The 18,344-nt window shown below is 27.7% G+C and overlaps 1 protein-coding gene and 1 long non-coding RNA gene across 2 annotated transcripts; both read right to left on the bottom strand.

Moving 5' to 3' along the window:
* Positions 1-2,502: 2,502 nt before the first annotated feature.
* LOC137828529 (probable pectate lyase 18) lies at positions 2,503-7,015 on the bottom strand. Its single transcript, XM_068635148.1, has 4 exons — positions 6,211-7,015; positions 5,211-6,108; positions 4,709-4,914; positions 2,503-3,015 (listed from the first exon to the last, which is right to left on the bottom strand). Exons 1-4 carry the CDS (start codon positions 6,342-6,344, stop codon positions 2,772-2,774), a joined length of 1,482 nt encoding a protein of 493 aa, XP_068491249.1. The 5' UTR covers positions 6,345-7,015; the 3' UTR covers positions 2,503-2,771.
* Positions 7,016-17,153: 10,138 nt separating this feature from the next.
* Positions 17,154-18,081, bottom strand: LOC137829917 (uncharacterized). Its single transcript, XR_011084111.1, has 2 exons — positions 18,006-18,081; positions 17,154-17,410 (listed from the first exon to the last, which is right to left on the bottom strand). It is a non-coding gene; the product is annotated as an uncharacterized lncRNA (long non-coding RNA).
* Positions 18,082-18,344: the final 263 nt, after the last annotated feature.

The following is an 18,344-nucleotide window of genomic DNA, read 5'->3' as shown; positions in this document are numbered from 1 at the left end:
TGCATAGTAATTCTTTGGTTTTGTTTTTTTTATCTTTAATTTTTGTTTTGTCCTACCTTTGTTCATTTTCTTAGCAAGATATTGCATTGTAGGGTACTCGGATATTTCTTGAAGGGGTTATTCAAAAAAGTTGGTGTTCGCATGAACGTTGTGATAACATTAAGTCAGTCGTTCCTCAATCACATGACCAACATCTAACCTATTGGCAAAATTTTCATAACGAATTTTCAAAACATAAGTCAAAATCTACGAAAGTAACTTATGAATGTTTCGCATAACAAGACGATTTTGGATACAAATAGTAGAGAGAAATAATGGAGAAGAGACTTTTGGCTAAAAAACTAAAAAAAACACACATTTGTATCTAGTCACATGAGTGCAATGGTATTATTTGATTAATGAGTTGTAAATATATTAATAAAAACATATATTATTAACGGTGATGAGAAAAAATATGTTTGGTGTTTTTTTTTCACTTTTGTAAATTATTCTAACTGAAATATAAAAAAGAATTTCTTAGATGAAATATTTAGTAATATATCTTGATTTTTTATGATTTTTTTATAATGAAGTTTGTTTCTCTAACATTACAATTAAATCTATATAATCATAGGTTTGTTCCTATTTTTATCTTATTTTCTTGATTTTTCTTATTCTTTTAGTTTTTTATATTCTTGATAAAATATTATCTTGTAGTGTGTTGATTTTGTTACAAGGGGATTGAATCATAACTCAATATGACACTACAACACATTTACTATACTAACATGTTATTTGACTAACTTTAAAATTATTTATTTTATGAATGTCTTCAAGTATTAGGTACTCTTAATTAGTTAAAAATATTTGAGGAATTAAGTAGGAAAAATAATTATACTTTAAATATGAAATTGATGGTTTAGTCTCATTCCAAAACTAGATGTACGAAACGCTAAATGCGTTTCAAAAGCCAAGATTATAATGTAAAAAGTAAACAATTCGAAGTCGATGTGCCACTTATGACATTTTTTGATGTATTAGTAGAAATTCTACATAATGGAAACAAGTAAAGCACGACCAAAAGCCACACATTCAACTTCAACTTCAAGACCCCACAATTTGATGAATTTAGAAATAAATATATATAATAAAAATAAATTTGTAATTATATGTTAGAATAAAAATATTTCAAGTACATATATTTAATAATTATTGTACCGATAATTATGGGTGTCAAAACAGAGTCAGTTCAGCGGGTCGGTCCATCAACCCGTCTTCATTTAGATGAGACAAGCTAATTTTTGAATTCGTTAATTTGTATTGATTCGGTTCATCTAACCTGACAATCCATCAGATTATAGGTGGGCAGGACATGACATGTCTGCTCACCCTCTTTTATTTGTGGTGTTTTTTGAAAAAAATATTATATTTTTAAAATTGAAATTGGTATGAAGTTTTTTTTTATATATATCATTTTATTCATTGGAGTATTGTTAATATTTATTTTATTAAATATTAAACTTTATTCAATTAGAATATTAAAGTTTAATTTAATTTTATTATTGTTTTTTACATTTTTATTGTTCAAAAGTGATATCAATAATTACAATCAAATAAATAGATTTAAAACAAAATAAAAATATAAAAAAATATTTTTCAAAAACAAAGATTGAAAAGTGATAGACAAATACGCCAATCCATTTAATAACAAAGCGGGTTACGAATTTTAACCCACATAACCTAAACAGGTCATTTTGATCCGCCTCAGTTTTGATAAATCAACAACGAATGGGAATGAATTGACCCGTTTTGTTGAATTAACCCGTTTTGTCATCCTATTGGTAATGTACAGCTTGCATAACTCGTATAAAATAAAATAAAAACAAGCATTGTTGAAATTAATTGGTGAATAATATACGCATGAAATGAAAGAAATAAAGATGAGAGGCAAGAGTTATGTGGCAATTAAAAAAAAAGAATTACTGGTAAAATTGAATTTATCTGCATGTTACGTTGAATATTTTTTTGTCACAAATTTTATCACAGTCGCAGTAATTAATTAATGTGATTTAAAAAATATATAAAGAATTATAAATTATAAATATATCAACAGATTCATCAAAATTAGAAAATCAATCTCAAGAACAAAAAAAATACACTTACACATCAATAACGAAATTTAAACTCAAGTTATCATAAGATACAAATTGAGTTCTTATGAATTGAACAACTTTTAATGTCTTTTCTACTAAAGATAAATTCATATTGAATATTTGTACATAAATATTTTGGAGGGACATTAAAAGTTGTTCAATTCTTGCTAATGACATTTTCTTAATATTTTTGCAATATTTTTAAAACTACATATTTTTTTCAATAAACCACCTTTAATAAGTTATTATTTTCTACTACATTTTTTGTTCGCAATTTCAAACTAAAATCTTGTGAAGTTATTGAAGTCGAATTAAAGATCATGTGCTTGGGTTTTGGATTATCTAAAGATTTAAGAGAATGAGTTTGCGTCTATAAAATGAAATTAAAATAGTTACAGTTGAAGAAGGAGTATACATAGAAATGTAAAAGCAGATTATGAAATTTGAATATATTAAACTATACATTTGAAGCAATGAGCAATGATAGTGGAACTAGCTCTATATAGATTTCAATATAATGATAACTTTGAAGAGCTGTGTGTACATACCTAATTATGATTCCTAGTTTCTAAATTTAAAAACAAATTGTAGAAACTTCGATCATTCTTTTTTTTTTCTTTGTTGATCCCAATTGCGTGATCATAGAAAGGGATGGTTGGTGGTGGAAGTGTCCAAAATCAGAATAATTAGAAGAGACAAAAAGGTTGTGACAAATACAGTGGAGGAAGACGGTGGTGACGGTGGCGCTGCATGGCTGCTGCTTCCTCTGAATATCATTCCGAAGAAGTCTCCGTCGTCACTGGACCCCGCACTGTTGCCCTTGCTGGTTGCTCCGGTCACGGTCCCACCACCGTTGAAACCGGGATACAGATCCCCGTTATCCCTGTTCAATTATTCACTCATGAGAACTCTAAGAAAGCTACTTTTTTTGGTTTGGTAGAGACATGGAAAATAAGGGCAATGGAAAGTGAAAAGGCATTAGCTTCAAATAGAAGGAACCACACAGACAAATATTTCATTGGCTTCAACTTGAAGAAAAGGTAGAATGTGAGGTAATTCTGAGTATTATTGAAACTAATTTGTTGTGTTGTGGAGGCGATTTAATTGGCATTAATTAAAAGGTGTGTGATGAGAGTAGGAATTGGAAAAGGGTGCAGCTGTGTAAAGAAACATGGGTGACTAGATTCAACAAATTCAGGCGATGAAGTCAAATTCCAAATAAATTGGTTTAGGTAGTATTTTGAATTTCACAAGACACCTAATATGACCCTGCATAGCAACATTTTTCTGTTTTTGACACCCTTTGCTATCTACCCAATCAGATTCATTGTACAACTCACAAAAATTATGTGTCATTCCTGGAAAAGATGGCTCAAAAGCTTGTCTTTCCAATAATTTCTCATTTTTTATTGAGAGGGATAGTTGCTAACTGTGCCAAACAAGTGGCAGAAGGCATTGACAATTCAAATTAGATGCAGGGTTACTCTTAAGTAGCAGCATGTATGATAAAAGGGTTGGGTTGGGTTAATAAGGGGAGAGTCACTTTCCCAATTATGAATGAGAAGCTGCTTTGATGAGTGTGTTGTGACTGGTACATGTTGAATCAGAAAATGGGTCCAAAAGGGTTTCAAAACACGTTATCATACAATGAAAGGGTCCCATGTTTACTTGCTGGAAAGCACATAAAAAGGAATAAAATTTCAGCCAAAACATCTGACATGGACCTACTACGCTCCAACCCTAGTATTTCAACTCCTTCACCCATTTCTGCGCTTCCATCCATTTCACACTTCATTCAAGAGGGTAGAGGGGATTTAAACAAAAGTGTGGTGCTTTCAAAATCTCCAAAAAAAAACAGAAAGAAAAGAATAATCTTTTTAATATAATGTGGTGTAAGGTGAAGTTTGGAAGAGAAAGGTGAATGAAGACAAATGAACTGTAACTGGGGCTGTTAAGTGTTGGGCCATGAGGCAGAGATTCTCCTTTTCCAATGACCTCACGATCACGTGCATGGCCAAAAAGACTCCACTTTCCTCTGATTTAGTTAATTATTAATCACCATTGCTAATCCCAATCTCGGGTTCCTCTATAACAGTCCAATTACTACTACACCTAACCCTGTAAAGTGAGTTTTAGCATAAACCAAGGTTTGGGAAACAAGACGTAAAAAACATTTTACAATGTTCCACACAACTTTTCATTCAACACCAACCCAATCAGAATCCGAACAACTTGTACCGCACAGTTGGCACTCTGCTGTGCTGCACCGTGTGAGAGGCATGTGGGACAGACAGACAGAGTAAGGGGCATTCGCGTCATTTCCTTGTTTCCAAAAGACCACACTAACCTTTTCACACAGCACTGTTACTAACATTAACACACCAATAGACCACACTACCCTTTCTAAGGACAGTTAAGAAGACAGGTAATGTCCGTTGTAGGGCCAGATTATTCCATTAGAGAACTCAGTTGAAAAGGGAATAATAATACGCGCATAAGAATACTATATTATAATTATATAAAAAAATTAAAAGGTAAAGGTGATATAATAATTATTATTATTATTAATAAAATACCTGGGATCACCGAAGACACCGGAATACATGGTGAGCTGGTCAATTTGCACGGCGGATTTGGGTTGCACACTGGTGGCCTCCGCGTACTGTGCACTCATCCCTGCACCCGACGGTACAAAGAATGCTCCATTTACCATTACGTCCCCTTCCGTTCTCCAATTCCAACCACTCCACTCCCTGTCGTCTGTTTCCACGCGCTTCGTCACCTGCCATTCCAACACAACCAAACCCTCACTTCATCAACAAAACCACCTCACGCGCCGCCCACGCGACTACAATATTCCTCCAGAAAGCATATATTCGTTCCAAACAGGAGTCAAACAAAAGAAGCACAGTGGGCAGGCACATGACATTATTATTACGATTATAAGCAACAGTTCATTCCCATTTCCAAGAACAGAAAAAAAAAAGAGTTTTTTAGGAGGGTTGAGATTATTGATATTAATAAATAATAAAGATTAAAAAGAGTGAAATAATGAAAAAAAAGGTTGATTCAGTGTACCTCTTTGGCATCAGGGTTGGAGGGGGCGGTGTAACGGTTACCCTGGCTGTTGATGGTGGGGTTGGCGCTGCCGCCGATGGCGTACATCTCCCACTGGGTGAAATCGTTGTTGACGACGTGGATGTAGCCGAGTCTGCAACGTGGCATGCGCTGAACCAAACCCTCGCCGAAGTGGTTGAACGCAATGGTGACTTGCATGCCTCTGTCTGGGGAGTACTTGTCGTTGTGTCCCAAGAGCATGACCTCGTCGTGGTGGGCGAAGTGGTTGTTGGAAATGGTAATCGCGGTGGAGCCCATTATGGCGTCGATCAGGCCGTCCGTGCAGTAAGAGAGGGAGCAGTGGTCGATCCAGATCTTCCGGGAGCTGAAGATGGAGATGCCGTCGCCGTCCGATCTCCCTCTCCACCCAACGTGCGTTGGACTAGCCCGTATGTTGGTGTTCCCTGAGGGCGTGCAGTGGTGGACGTGGATGTTGTGGATGATGACGTCGGAGACGTACTGGAGCGTGATGCAGCCGTGGCCCGTGACGTGGACGTTGGCGCCCCTTCCGTCGACGGTTTTGAAGCTGTTGAAGATGAGCTCGTGTTTAAGGTTTATGGTCATGTCCGCGGCGAACACGATCCAGAGAGGCTCGTCTTGGATGACGGCGTGCCGGAGCGTGCCGGGAACGGGGTTGGCCGGGTCGCGGTCCGACGAGTCCGTCACCACGTAGATCTGCCCGCCCTTCCCGCCCACGGTGTCTTTGCCGAACCCGATGCCGCACTCCGCCAGCTTCTGCCGGTTCGCCCCCCAGTTGGGGTCGCACCGCCAGCAGTCGTCGATGGGGTTTCCGGTGAGACACGAGGCTTGTTGGTCCTTGGACAGTGTTTGCCTTCTCCATAACGAGACATTAACCTTCCTGCATCACCAAAACAGAAAGCAGCGAAATTTTTAGTGTTTGAGAGGTGGGAGAAGCAGAAGTATATAATGTGGGTTGTTGGGTTGTTGAAAGATTGTTTACCGTTGAAGTTCGTGGACTATGGATTCAGGGTGAGGGTGTTGGTGGGGTAGTACGGTGAGGTTGAGGAGAGCTTCAATTGGGGGGGAGAAAGAACTTAGAAGGCACATTAAAAGAATGCAGGTGATGGGGAGCATTCTTCTTTCGTGGAACAATTATGACGATGTGCTTGGTTTGGTTTGGTGTTGTAAAATGATGCTTGGTTTTGGTTTTGGTTTGGAGTGCTTCCTCTTGAATGCACAATTAATTAGGAAGCTCGAAAATTTTGGGAAATGGAAAGGGCTTTTTATCGTAACTGGTTTTATAATAGTGGTAATGGTCGGGTAATTATTCTAGGATGGGAAAATTAAGTTGCTTTGTGGGTGGGGTTATGGGTTTATTTGTTTATTTATTAAGGAAGAAAGAGATTGAAGTTGGAGTAGCTATGGTTTATGAATTGATATATGAGAGACAGAGAGAGGACATTGTTTCATGGTTTGTCTCTCTCTCCTCTTCCTCTTACATTCCTTGCCTTGCCTTGTTCACTAGTCCTTCTTGGCATAGCGGCAAAATAATGATGAATGTAAGAGGAAAACTAAAAGTGCAGAGAAAGGTTTATCCAAATGGTGAAGGGAACTGAAACCCATGTCTTTTAGTTTCTTGTGTTTTACCATGTAAAATGTAATGGTAATATCTTGTGTGGATTAAGATTCTTTGCCGGAACTTTGTATTTTGTAAGGTCTTATTCGCATTAATCCCTACTTCCACTTTTTCAGAGGCATTTTATCCGCTACCACTTTATGGATAGGGGGGAAAAAGATTGGTCTTTGAGTCAATTTTTACTCCTTCCAAAGATTTCAGTTTTTGGGTTCTGAAGAAAAGTAGCAAAGATACAGAGGGCAGAGGAGAAAACGAACAACTATATTTGGGCCTCCATTAGTATCTACCGCAAGCTTTCTTTCCAAAACAGAGACTTCAAAAATAAGTTTCAAATATCTTACCGTTTCTGTTTCAAGTATTAATCTTTACATTTGTGATTTATGTATTTTTTATTTCAGGTCAAATAATTACCTGTTTTTCAACTGGGCTTTATTGCATTTTTTTGTTGTCTTATGACATTATGTGATTTGTTAGTTTTCAACTTTCGATTATGCAAATTGAGACTTCCATTTACAGAAAAAGCATATGTTAGTCTTTCAACACTTATCTAGAACAACAATAAATATAAATAATAAATATAAATTTGGATCGGTTTACATTATAAAATTTTGTTAGTAATGTATGAGAAATTTATTTACATTAATTTATTTATACATATTATTTATTTAATTATTATTTACATTAATTTATTTATACATATTATTTATTTAATTATTGTTGATATTTTATTTTGCTAAACATTATTAAAAAAATTAATTAGAATTTTAAAGTTTGATTCAATTTTATTATTTTTTTTTATATCTTTTTAATTCAAAAAATGATATCCTTTATTACAATTAAGTAAATAGATCCAAAACAAAAAAGTTACAAAAAAAATTTAAAATTAAAAAGTGGCAAGACAATCTACCAGTCCACAATTCATCCTATATCGATGCATGTTACTAATTCAATTCATATAACATTAGTGGGTCGAATCAAAACGAGATTAGGTTACTTGTTTTTCCACCCCTAATGGTTGGATAAAAGATGTCATCCCAAATTTTTACGTCGGACATGAGACGAGCATTTCTAAATGTTCACATTCACCCCGATCTCTTAGAATTAATTAGAATTTATGGGATCCTCATTAATTGACTTAAACATATTTGTTGTTGCATAATTATTTATTTTTTTCACATACCCACAATTAAATAAAGACAAATACATCCATATCAATAATTGTTCATTTAAAGTAATTTTTACAAATCGTAACTTGATAATGTGATATGGACTATGACATTAAAAAGTATCTCAACTTTTTATATATACTTATTATACTCTTTATACTAAAAATATTTTTATATTTTTATTGACTTACATCGAAAAATCTTTTACAAAAAAGACCTCCACTCTTGTGAGCAATCAACACCACAAATCGTTGTTTCATCTCATCACTTTTTTTACCTAAAAAATTATCAAGATAATGTAAGTGTTGTTTACATGTTTAATGAACTTAAAATGAAGAATTCTAAAAATCTGAAAAAAGCAATCAGTTCTAGTAAACCTCGAGACTAATACAATACTCATTTATGGTACTTGAAAAATAAACTAAGTTAAATTATTAAATTTCCTTAAATTATGCTTATATTTCCTTTTTATTAGTATTAAATTGACCCCGTAAGAGAAAGTTATGAAATGTAAGTTGTGTATATTAAAGATCTGTCTGGATTCAAGTCATATTTCTTACTTTATAACAAAGTGCCACAAGTTTTTCTAATCTTAAAGAGACATCCTACGATAGTCTACATTGTAGGCTGCACTGGATTTGTATCCAACAAAATTTAATTTCCTTTCATAAATGTTTATCAAACAAAAAGAAATAACCCAAACTTTTAAATAGGTTAAAAGAGAAAAGTTCTATAAAAATTGAGTGCTCAAGTGAATTTTTATTATACTAGAAGTTTTTTTTCATAAATATTTATGATAAAAGTTATCCATACAGCATTATTTTAATAAATGTTGGCAACAAATATTTTAAAAAAATCATATTTATTCCATGCCTTTGAAGGTGACATGTTTTTTTATAAAAGATTCTTATAAGTGGAGCCACTTTTTTTAAAATAGACAACCTACATGATCAAATTAGATCGTTTAAAATTTTATGCACCTACCTTCATAATAATGCCTTCACAATTCAAATGCATTATAATTGCTTTTACCAACCATGCATCTATTTCACAACATATATTATTTGACTTTATGATCAGAATATTTGGCTATGCTATGCTTCTTCTAAGATATGTCCATCAATTTCTTTGCTGGAATGAACAAGATTGGTTCTGTAGTTTGAACACTATTTTTGGAGGCATTCTAGCTTTCAGATTTAACAGAACTTTTACCTAAAATGTGCAGCTCCAACTCTCATGCAAGCCAATGAAAATGGTTACTGTTATTGCCATTTTTTTCTGTTGGCACATCCTCGTTTTAGTCTTTTTTTTGGCAGAGATACTCTTCATACAAACAAATTCTTGTAGATTTCAAAGCAAAGCAAAAACTGTTTCCATTTTATTTGAAGATGTGCAGTCTCAACACAAAACGAACACGTGTTTTCATTTAGAAAAGTGATACATTGACATGACAATCTTATTCCAATATACAACACTTTTTGTTGGTTTAAAATTTTAACATTCGTATGATATCACAAAAATATATTTTTTATATCATCAATTAGATATTGTATATTCGAACATATCGTCAATATATATATATTTTTTCATTTAGTATATGTTTACTATGTAAAATAAAAATCGGTTTCTATTTGAAACACGAGATACTCTTTAAAGTTATAAAAGTAATGGTGATATAAATTATTATTTTTTAATTCAAAAATATTTATATTAGCATTAATTTAGGTAATAAATTATACAACAAACGTGTGTTTGTACGAGGAGTGTTTTCATTTCCTACGAAAGTAAAATAAACTAAAACATAGGTGTGCCAATAGCAAAGAGGGTGTGTCAATAAGAATGGTCAATGAATATTGAAACCTATACTCTCCAGTTTCCAAGAGAAATGTTGAAGCGGAGCTTTAAATAAGATTTACTCGAAGATTCATAATGAGAAAGTAAAAACTCTGTAATATTCCAATAAAAAAAACAATAATTAAAAATACTTATAGATGAATAATTAAAATATTTGTATGTTATTCATAAATATCCATTAAAAATATATATTTACTGTTTATTACAAATTTTATTAACATATCCGTGGATACAAATATTTTTTACGATTCTAGCATTGGATATTTGTTTTTTAAGTTAGGCCAGTTCAGACCCAAAGATTTTATTTTCCTTTATATTTTTAGTGTGTTTCTTTCTGGATCTTCAATAAATTTATCCTTGTACCCATCATTTTAGAAAAAAGTTGTTTACCCCTTTAAAAAAGATTTATAATTTTTTTTTTTATAATGTTTTTAGAACATAAGAACACATTTTATAAATTCTGAATTTATAAAATCAAAAAATATGTTATGAAAATAATATTCTAAAATAATTTTATTTTTTTTTTGGATTTTTATTCTGAAAATATTTTTTTACTTACAAAATAATCTCTTGGACATTTAAAAGATTATAGGGGTGCAAGAAGAAAAGTGTAAGGGTGCAGAAAGAAACATCCATGTTTTTATTCTACACTTAGTTTGGTTGGGTTACTCTGACCTCAGAAGTCTCTCTGTTTTCCTTTTATCTATTTTTCTTTTTCATGAAAAAAAATATTGCAGCAATGTGGGCCTAGTCGTTCTGTCTCCGTACTTTTTAAAATCAATTTGGGCCACCTTAGCCCATTTTTCAAAGGAAAAAACAATAACAATGAAAATCACAAAATAACTATAAATTGGAAAGTTACTAATAAAAAATTGCCAAAATGTATTAACAAAAAAAGAAAAATAGATCAAATTGATATGAATAAACCACAATTGAATCAAATATACTAAGTAATATTCATTTTTCATTTATTAAAACATTAATATTCAATACATTATAAAAATTGGAAGGAAAAGGAAAAATAAAATTTGTTTAACTTGAGAAAGAATTAGCTAGTTTGAATGAAGATTCCTAACTTTAGCGAAAATCTCGTCAAAGAAACACATGTTTTTCTTTATCTTTATATATTATGGATGTGCTCTTATTTTAATTTTGGTTTCTTAATAATTTGTAGGAAATAAATATGTATAAAACAAATTGAACTATTTTTACTTTTAATTTAAAAATATAAAAAAATAATAATTACAAAATATTGATAAAATATAGTCTCACATCGCTCAGGAATCGTGGCCAAGGGTAGTTTATATACTCCCTTCACCATTCGAGGCGCTTTTTAAGGACAAAACCGTGACGGAGCACCGACCTCCATAAAATAATATTAAATAGTTGCACGTATCATCATGCATATCACTACAAGAAAATCATGAAATAAAAACTAATTTTTAATGACAAAAAATAATTAAATTATAGATCATTTTAGAGACTAAAAGATTTTTTTTTTAAAATTAGTTTATATTATTGTAAAATGGTTTTTAAATTGGTATCTAATTAGCTACCAGGTTTTTGCTACCAAATTTAAAAACTAAATAATTGGTAGTTAAAACCTTGGTTGCTTATAGAAATCATTTAACAATAATAAAAACTCATTTATAAACATTTTTTTTAGTTTTTAAAATGGTCTCTATATTTAATTACTATAGTAACTATTTTTTTTTTCTAAAATTGATTTCTATTTAATGTTTTTATTGTAGTGTATATTACATAATACTTTTATAATATCACATGTTTATTGATTTTGAAATGTATTTTTCTATTAAAACTGATACTTTTTATTTGATTTAGTATACATTTAAAATATTTTAATCATTATAACTTTGCCACTATTTTTAAAATACACATTATTGTTTATTATATTTTTAAACTATTTATTTCATATAAACATATAAGTAAAATGAAGTTTTAGCGTTAAAATTTTATTAATTTTATTAATTTTATTTAATATATTTAATATATTTAAAATATAATTAAATGAATGGATTTTTATTTAAATATATGAACGTTACGATTATATTGTTGAACAAAAATAACGTTGACAGTTATACATTACATACTTACAAGTAGCATTAAATGTATTATTAAACATTTATACTGATATATTATTAAATAAAAGTAATTATTAAATTCTATTAAAAACTTTATAGAAACATTTACTAGTAGAATAGAATATTACATAATATATTAAACATTTTTACTTATTTTTTCATGAAATACAGTTCGAATAAGTCATATAAAATGAAAATAAATACCCTATAATTATAGCATTTATATTTATAGCATTAAAAGCCCAGTATTTTTTCCGTCCTTAATATTGATTATTTTATTTATTAAATATAATTTATAATTAGCATAAGTAATATTATGAAATAAAAATTTATAATATAATATAATTTTGAATAGAAAAATATACGAATTATTCATCAAACCTTTGACATTTTACTAAAGTTAAATAGAACTTTGTATTGAATACAAGTTTAATAAATCATTTTGTCTATATTTTTAAGTATAAAGGAGTGAGTTGTGAGGACTTCCTCTTCTTTCTTTTTTTCAATATCTTACGTATTCTATATTATTTCAGTGTTTGAAAAATTTATTTTATAAATCAGTTTTATGAAATTAAATTAAAATTAAAGTTGACTGTATTAATTGACAATAATATAAACAATAAAAATATATAACAATAGAAATATTTTATAGTAGGAGAGTTTATTTATGCTTCCAATTTTTATATGGAAAGTTGGGTAACAAAGGTAGTGAAAAAAGTAAGCATTACTAAGAACACCCTTTATTTTTTTATGCAGCAACACCTGTTACTACCAGAAGGGGCACAGATACCACCCTTATATCCAAAGAATTTACAAAAACTTAGACAAGAAAATGCATTCGGACATTTTCCTCCTACTTGACAAACTGTTCCAGGAGGTGCTGGTGAATCACTCTTTGCTCCTGAAATTTATTTTAAATCTGATTAACAAATATATTCAAATAAACAAAATATTTTTTATTTATCAACTCGTATAAAAATTTTAACATATGATATTACTATTATATTTCATTTTATTCAACACAAAGTGTTAGAATGAAAATATAAGAAAGATAATCTTAGAACCAAAAAATATGCTATAAAAAGTAGATATGAGTTTAGTACCTGAAGCAAAGAGAAAAACAATACAGATAATTTGGAAAAATGACATCAAAGTTTTTATCTTCATATTCATTCTTTCAGAATAAGTTTCTTTAGCTTTCAAGGTTTATCAGTTTATGTGTGTATACAAGATAATAAAGCATGTATATATATACACATAGATATATGGATATATGGATGTTAAATCCTATAATGTTATTTTTATTTGTAGATAAACTTAAGTAAAATTATCATATATATTTAATAAATATATATTAATTCAAAGTAACCATTACAAGAAAATTATCAAATTGTAACTAATTTTACATACAAAAATAATTAGTTATTATTGGACTAAATTATAGATATTTTAGAAACTAAAAAAAAAAATACTAGTATATAAAGTAGTTTCTGTTATTGATAAAAATTTATAAAGTAGTTTTTAGATTAGTATCTAACCATTAGTTACAAAGATTTTAACTATTAATATTTTAGATTTGAAATTAGTCTCTAAAAGACTAATTGTGACCAATTTAGAATATAAAATATTAGTAGTTAAATTAGATAATAATTTAAAAACTATTTTAGATATTTTTATTAATAATAGAAACCATTTAGATACAAATAATTTTGTAATTTCTAAAATAGTACATAACTTACTTAATGTAGCGACTAATTATTTTTATCTCTAATGTTAATTGTTATTTATGATTTTGTAGTGAATAATGAATATTGGTAAAGATAATTATATAGCAACCTCTAATAATTTATACATATATAAAGATTACTAATAATTGTAAAAGAAAGTATGATTCAAATCGGTGATAAAACAAATAAAAAATGACAATTGTTACAATAAAATAAGAAAAGTCAGGTAAATAATGATAAAGAAAAAATAGATACACATACTTTTATACTAGTTTCATTTCATAAAAATTTACAATATAGTCTAATCCGAGTAACCTTAGTTAAATTGGTTCACTATATACGTAAATTATTTTAATTATAAGAACACAATATAACAAGAAAAAAAAAAAGATAAGTTAGTGAAAATAAGAAAATAAAATTTTATAAAATACACAATTTAATTAACCAAATTACATATATCAATTTATCAATTATTCTATTTTCTTCAAAATTCCAACATAAAATAATCACATAGACTAACACCTGATACAATATCCAAAACTTAGATTACGAGTTAATAAAAAAAAATTAAGATAAATTTTATACAACTTGTATCTCACATACCACCGTGTGCATGAATTTCTCCATCAAGTCCTCACCACCACTTGTACCTTAAGCTAGTTATGACAATTAAATAAATAAATAAATAATGTTGACAGTTATATCTCATATAATTAAGTACATTAAATGTATTATTAAACATTTTATACTGGTATGTTATTAAATTAAAAGTAATTATTAAATTATACTAAAAACTCTATAGAAAATAATTACTAGTAGAATAGAATATTACATAATATATTAAATATTTTTGCTTATTTTTTCATGAAATACAGTTCAAATAAGTCATATAAAATTAAAATAATACCCGCTGAATGTTATAATTAGGGTAAATTCCTTATCTAGCACCATTTACACTTTTATTTCCCTAATTAACACCCTTTTGCTTTTATTTTCATATCTAGCACTCTTTTATTTTTATTTCCCTATCTAGCACCCTTTTATTTTTTATTTCCCTATCGAACACCATTTCAAAAAATAAATTAAAAAATAATATTTTTTTTTTATAATTTTAGTTTTGAATGCATTAAAAAATAAATGTTTTTAATGTTTAAAATAGTTAGAAATATAATTAATGAATAAAGAAATGTGTTTTTACAAAATAAAAATAAAAAAGTAATAAATTTAAAATGTTTAGTTTAAAAATTATTTTTTTAAGAATGAATAAAATAAAAAATTAAACTCTACACCAACGTAAAAGTTGAATATATAAACATAAATTAGTATTTATTTTTATTATTGATGATGTAATTATGTTAATTTCAAGTAAAAAATACAAAACATAATTATAAAAAAAACAAAGTTAAATAAGGACTGATATGGACATAAAAGAACAACATGATCGAAAAAAAATGTTCATATTGTCAAACACCAAGACACACATAAAGAATATGTCCCAACATTACTGGATTGTGCACTTCTCGTCATTAATTATGTTTCATTTCGCACAAACTACTTAATGTACCATTGAAGAAAATATTAAATGAATCATCATCTTTTATTTATTTTCATTTTTATGATCAACATATACTTATTTAGTATTGCCTTATATCTCTTATATTTATCTTATTTGGATTTATTTTTATATCTTTATCTTAATTTGTTTTGCCTTTATTTTATATCTTTAATGTTTTTAGTTATTATTTTTTTTCTACCATTTTTTTTACACTTCAATATTACTTGTGTATTCACTATTAATTAATACTAATTGACTTTGGCTTTTTTGTAATTATGTCATGTATTTTTTACTTGAAATTAACATTATTACATCATCAATAATAATAAAAATAAATAGTAATTTATGTTTATAGATTCAACTTTTGTGTTGTTGTAGGGTTTAATTTTTTATTTTCTTCATTCTTAAAAAAAAAAAATTTAAACTAAACATTTTAATTTATTTTATAAAAACTCATTTATTTATTCATTAATTATATTTCTAACTATTTTAAACATTAAAAGTATTTATTTTTTAATGCATTCAAAATTAAAATTATCAAAAAATAAATAAATTATTATTTATTTATTTTTGAAATGGTGCTAGATGGGGAAATAAAAAATAAAAGAGTGTTAGATAGGGAAATAAAAGGATGTTAGATAGGGAAATAAAAACAAAAGGGTGCTAGTTAGAGAAATAAAAGTCTAAATGGTACTAAATAGGGAATTTACCCTTATAATTATAGCATTTATATTTATAACATTAAAAACCAGTATTGTTTCCGTCCTTAATATTCATTATTGTATTTATAAAATATAACTCTAATTAATATTTTGTCTTATATAATTGTACAACATTCAGTACTAAAAAACTATTAAATAAAATAAATTTTAAAAATAAAAAATAATTATTCAGAATATTAACCAAATTATATAAATTATGAGTATGGAAAATAATTTTTAAATTTATAAGTTGACTTTTATATATATATATATAATTAACTCATTATCAACATTTTAGTTACTAATTATAGAATTCAAAATAGTTGCAGCTAATTAAATATCAATCTAAAAACTATGAAAATAATTTTTTTAATTTTTAAAATAATATATAATTTTTTAGTTTCTAATTTTTTCTATTTAGTAAAATTATATTCCCTATAACTTTGAATAGATCATCGTTCTCGTATTTATAATAAATATTATTCACCTCCTTGTGTTTTTTATGAAGTTAGACTATTTCCAGTTTTATTTGTAAAAAAAACTTTAATTCTTTAATTTTTTATTTTAAAATTTTAATTTTTAATTTGCCTAACTTTTAGTCTATATTTTAAGTATAAGAGAGTGAGTTGTGAGGACTTCCTCTTCTTAATTTGTTAATACCCCTATATAATCTACTTTATGCATAAAAACTAAAGTCATTAATGATTAAAATATTTGCATACAAAGTTAAAGTATAATTTTTCAATACATGGTTTTCAATAATTTTATTTCGGACGTTATAATTATTTGATAAATAATTTTAGTTCCATGATTTCAACAGTTTTAGGGTAGGATTGTTTAAATCTTATAAATGTTTTTTCTAATAAACATATTTTTCTTATATTCTGTTTATTTTTAAAAGAAACAGTTTTGAACTTATTTCAATAATCAAATCCGATCTGTTTATTAAATAGATAATATAAAAATATATTTGTCGGAAACAGTTATTTTAAGTTTAAGACAACGCATCTTTATTTATATAAAAAAATAAAACTGATTGATACCCATTTTATTTAAAAATTAATTATTCTCTATTTTAATGACAATAATTTATCGAAATATGATAAAATTTTCAATAAAATTATTTAAAATGATATAATTTGTTGTTTTTATTAAATTATATAAAAAAAACTAAGGACAGTGGAGATATATAACTATAGAAATAGTTTAAATTATGAGAGTTTATTTATGTTTCCAATTTTTATATGGAAAATTGGGTAACAAAGGCAGTGAAAAAAGTGACTTAAAGCATTAGTTTATTTTGTTATGCAGCAACACCTATTACCACCAGCAGGATCACAGATACCACCCCTATGCCCAAAAAATTTACAATAGCTGATACAATCAAAAGCACTCGGACATTTTCCTCCTGTTACTGTGCAAATTGTTCCAGGAGGTGATCCTGAATCACTCTTTGCTCCTGAAATTTATGCAAAATTTAATTAATAATTATATTTAAATATGAGAATATTTTATTGGTAGGGTGCAAATCTCATTTCATAAGTCAATTTTACGAGGTTGAGTTAGGTTTAAAGTTCACTTCGTAATATATTTATTTATTAATTTATATTTAAAAAGTTAATATATGTGAATAATATTACATGGGTTAAATATATTTTTCGTTTTTTATTATAATAGAAGATTGATTTGTATTTGTTGGAGATCTTACATCGACTAGAAATGAAGATATTTCATGGATGCAAACTTCAACCTTATGAGACGGTTTTATTATGAGACGGTTTTATTTCCAACCGTGTTTCTAGTTAAAATTTTAGATCTCATGTATTAAAATATATTTTTTCTATATATATAACAAAGGAATTTCTAATAAATATATAGAAAATCTAAAACTTAGATTATAAATAAAAATAATTTTACGTAAAAATATGATAATAAAAAATATATTTAATTCATTATATTTTATTTTATTTAATACAAAATGTAAGAATGAAAATATAAGAAAAATAATCATACAAATAAAAAACATGCTATAGAAATAAATAGAGTTTTAGTACCTGAAGCCAAGAGGAAAACAATACAAATAATTTGGAAGAATGACATCAATGTTTTTATCTTCATACTCATTTTTTTTTTGGAGAAAGCCTCAGTTTCTTTAGCTTTTGAAGTTTATCTATATGTGTATGTAAGAAAATAAAGCATGTATATATACACAGATATATGGATATATTAAATTCTATAATGTTATTTTTTTTAATGATTTTTTTATTTAATAAATTTATACTGCTATTTTTAAATTTAAATACGTCTCATTCAATGGCATTATTAAATGTAATTATATACATAGCAACCTAATGAATTTATTTATATATACATAACAACTCAAAAAGATATAA

This window comes from Phaseolus vulgaris, chromosome 7 (genome assembly GCF_000499845.2).
Source record: "Phaseolus vulgaris cultivar G19833 chromosome 7, P. vulgaris v2.0, whole genome shotgun sequence".
In the NCBI taxonomy this organism is placed as follows: Eukaryota; Viridiplantae; Streptophyta; class Magnoliopsida; order Fabales; family Fabaceae; genus Phaseolus; species Phaseolus vulgaris.
This window is presented reverse-complemented; position numbering and strand designations above follow the sequence as displayed.

Excerpts from the sequence above, each read along its gene's own strand:
- LOC137828529 (XM_068635148.1), bottom strand. The coding sequence starts at position 6,344 with ATGCTCCCCATCACCTGCATTCTTTTAATGTGCCTTCTAAGTTCTTTC. Across the intron at positions 6,109-6,210 it reads ATAGTCCACGAACTTCAACG|GAAGGTTAATGTCTCGTTAT; the intron begins GTAAACAATCTT and ends TTGGTGATGCAG. Across the intron at positions 4,915-5,210 it reads CCAACCCTGATGCCAAAGAG|GTGACGAAGCGCGTGGAAAC; the intron begins GTACACTGAATC and ends TTGGAATGGCAG.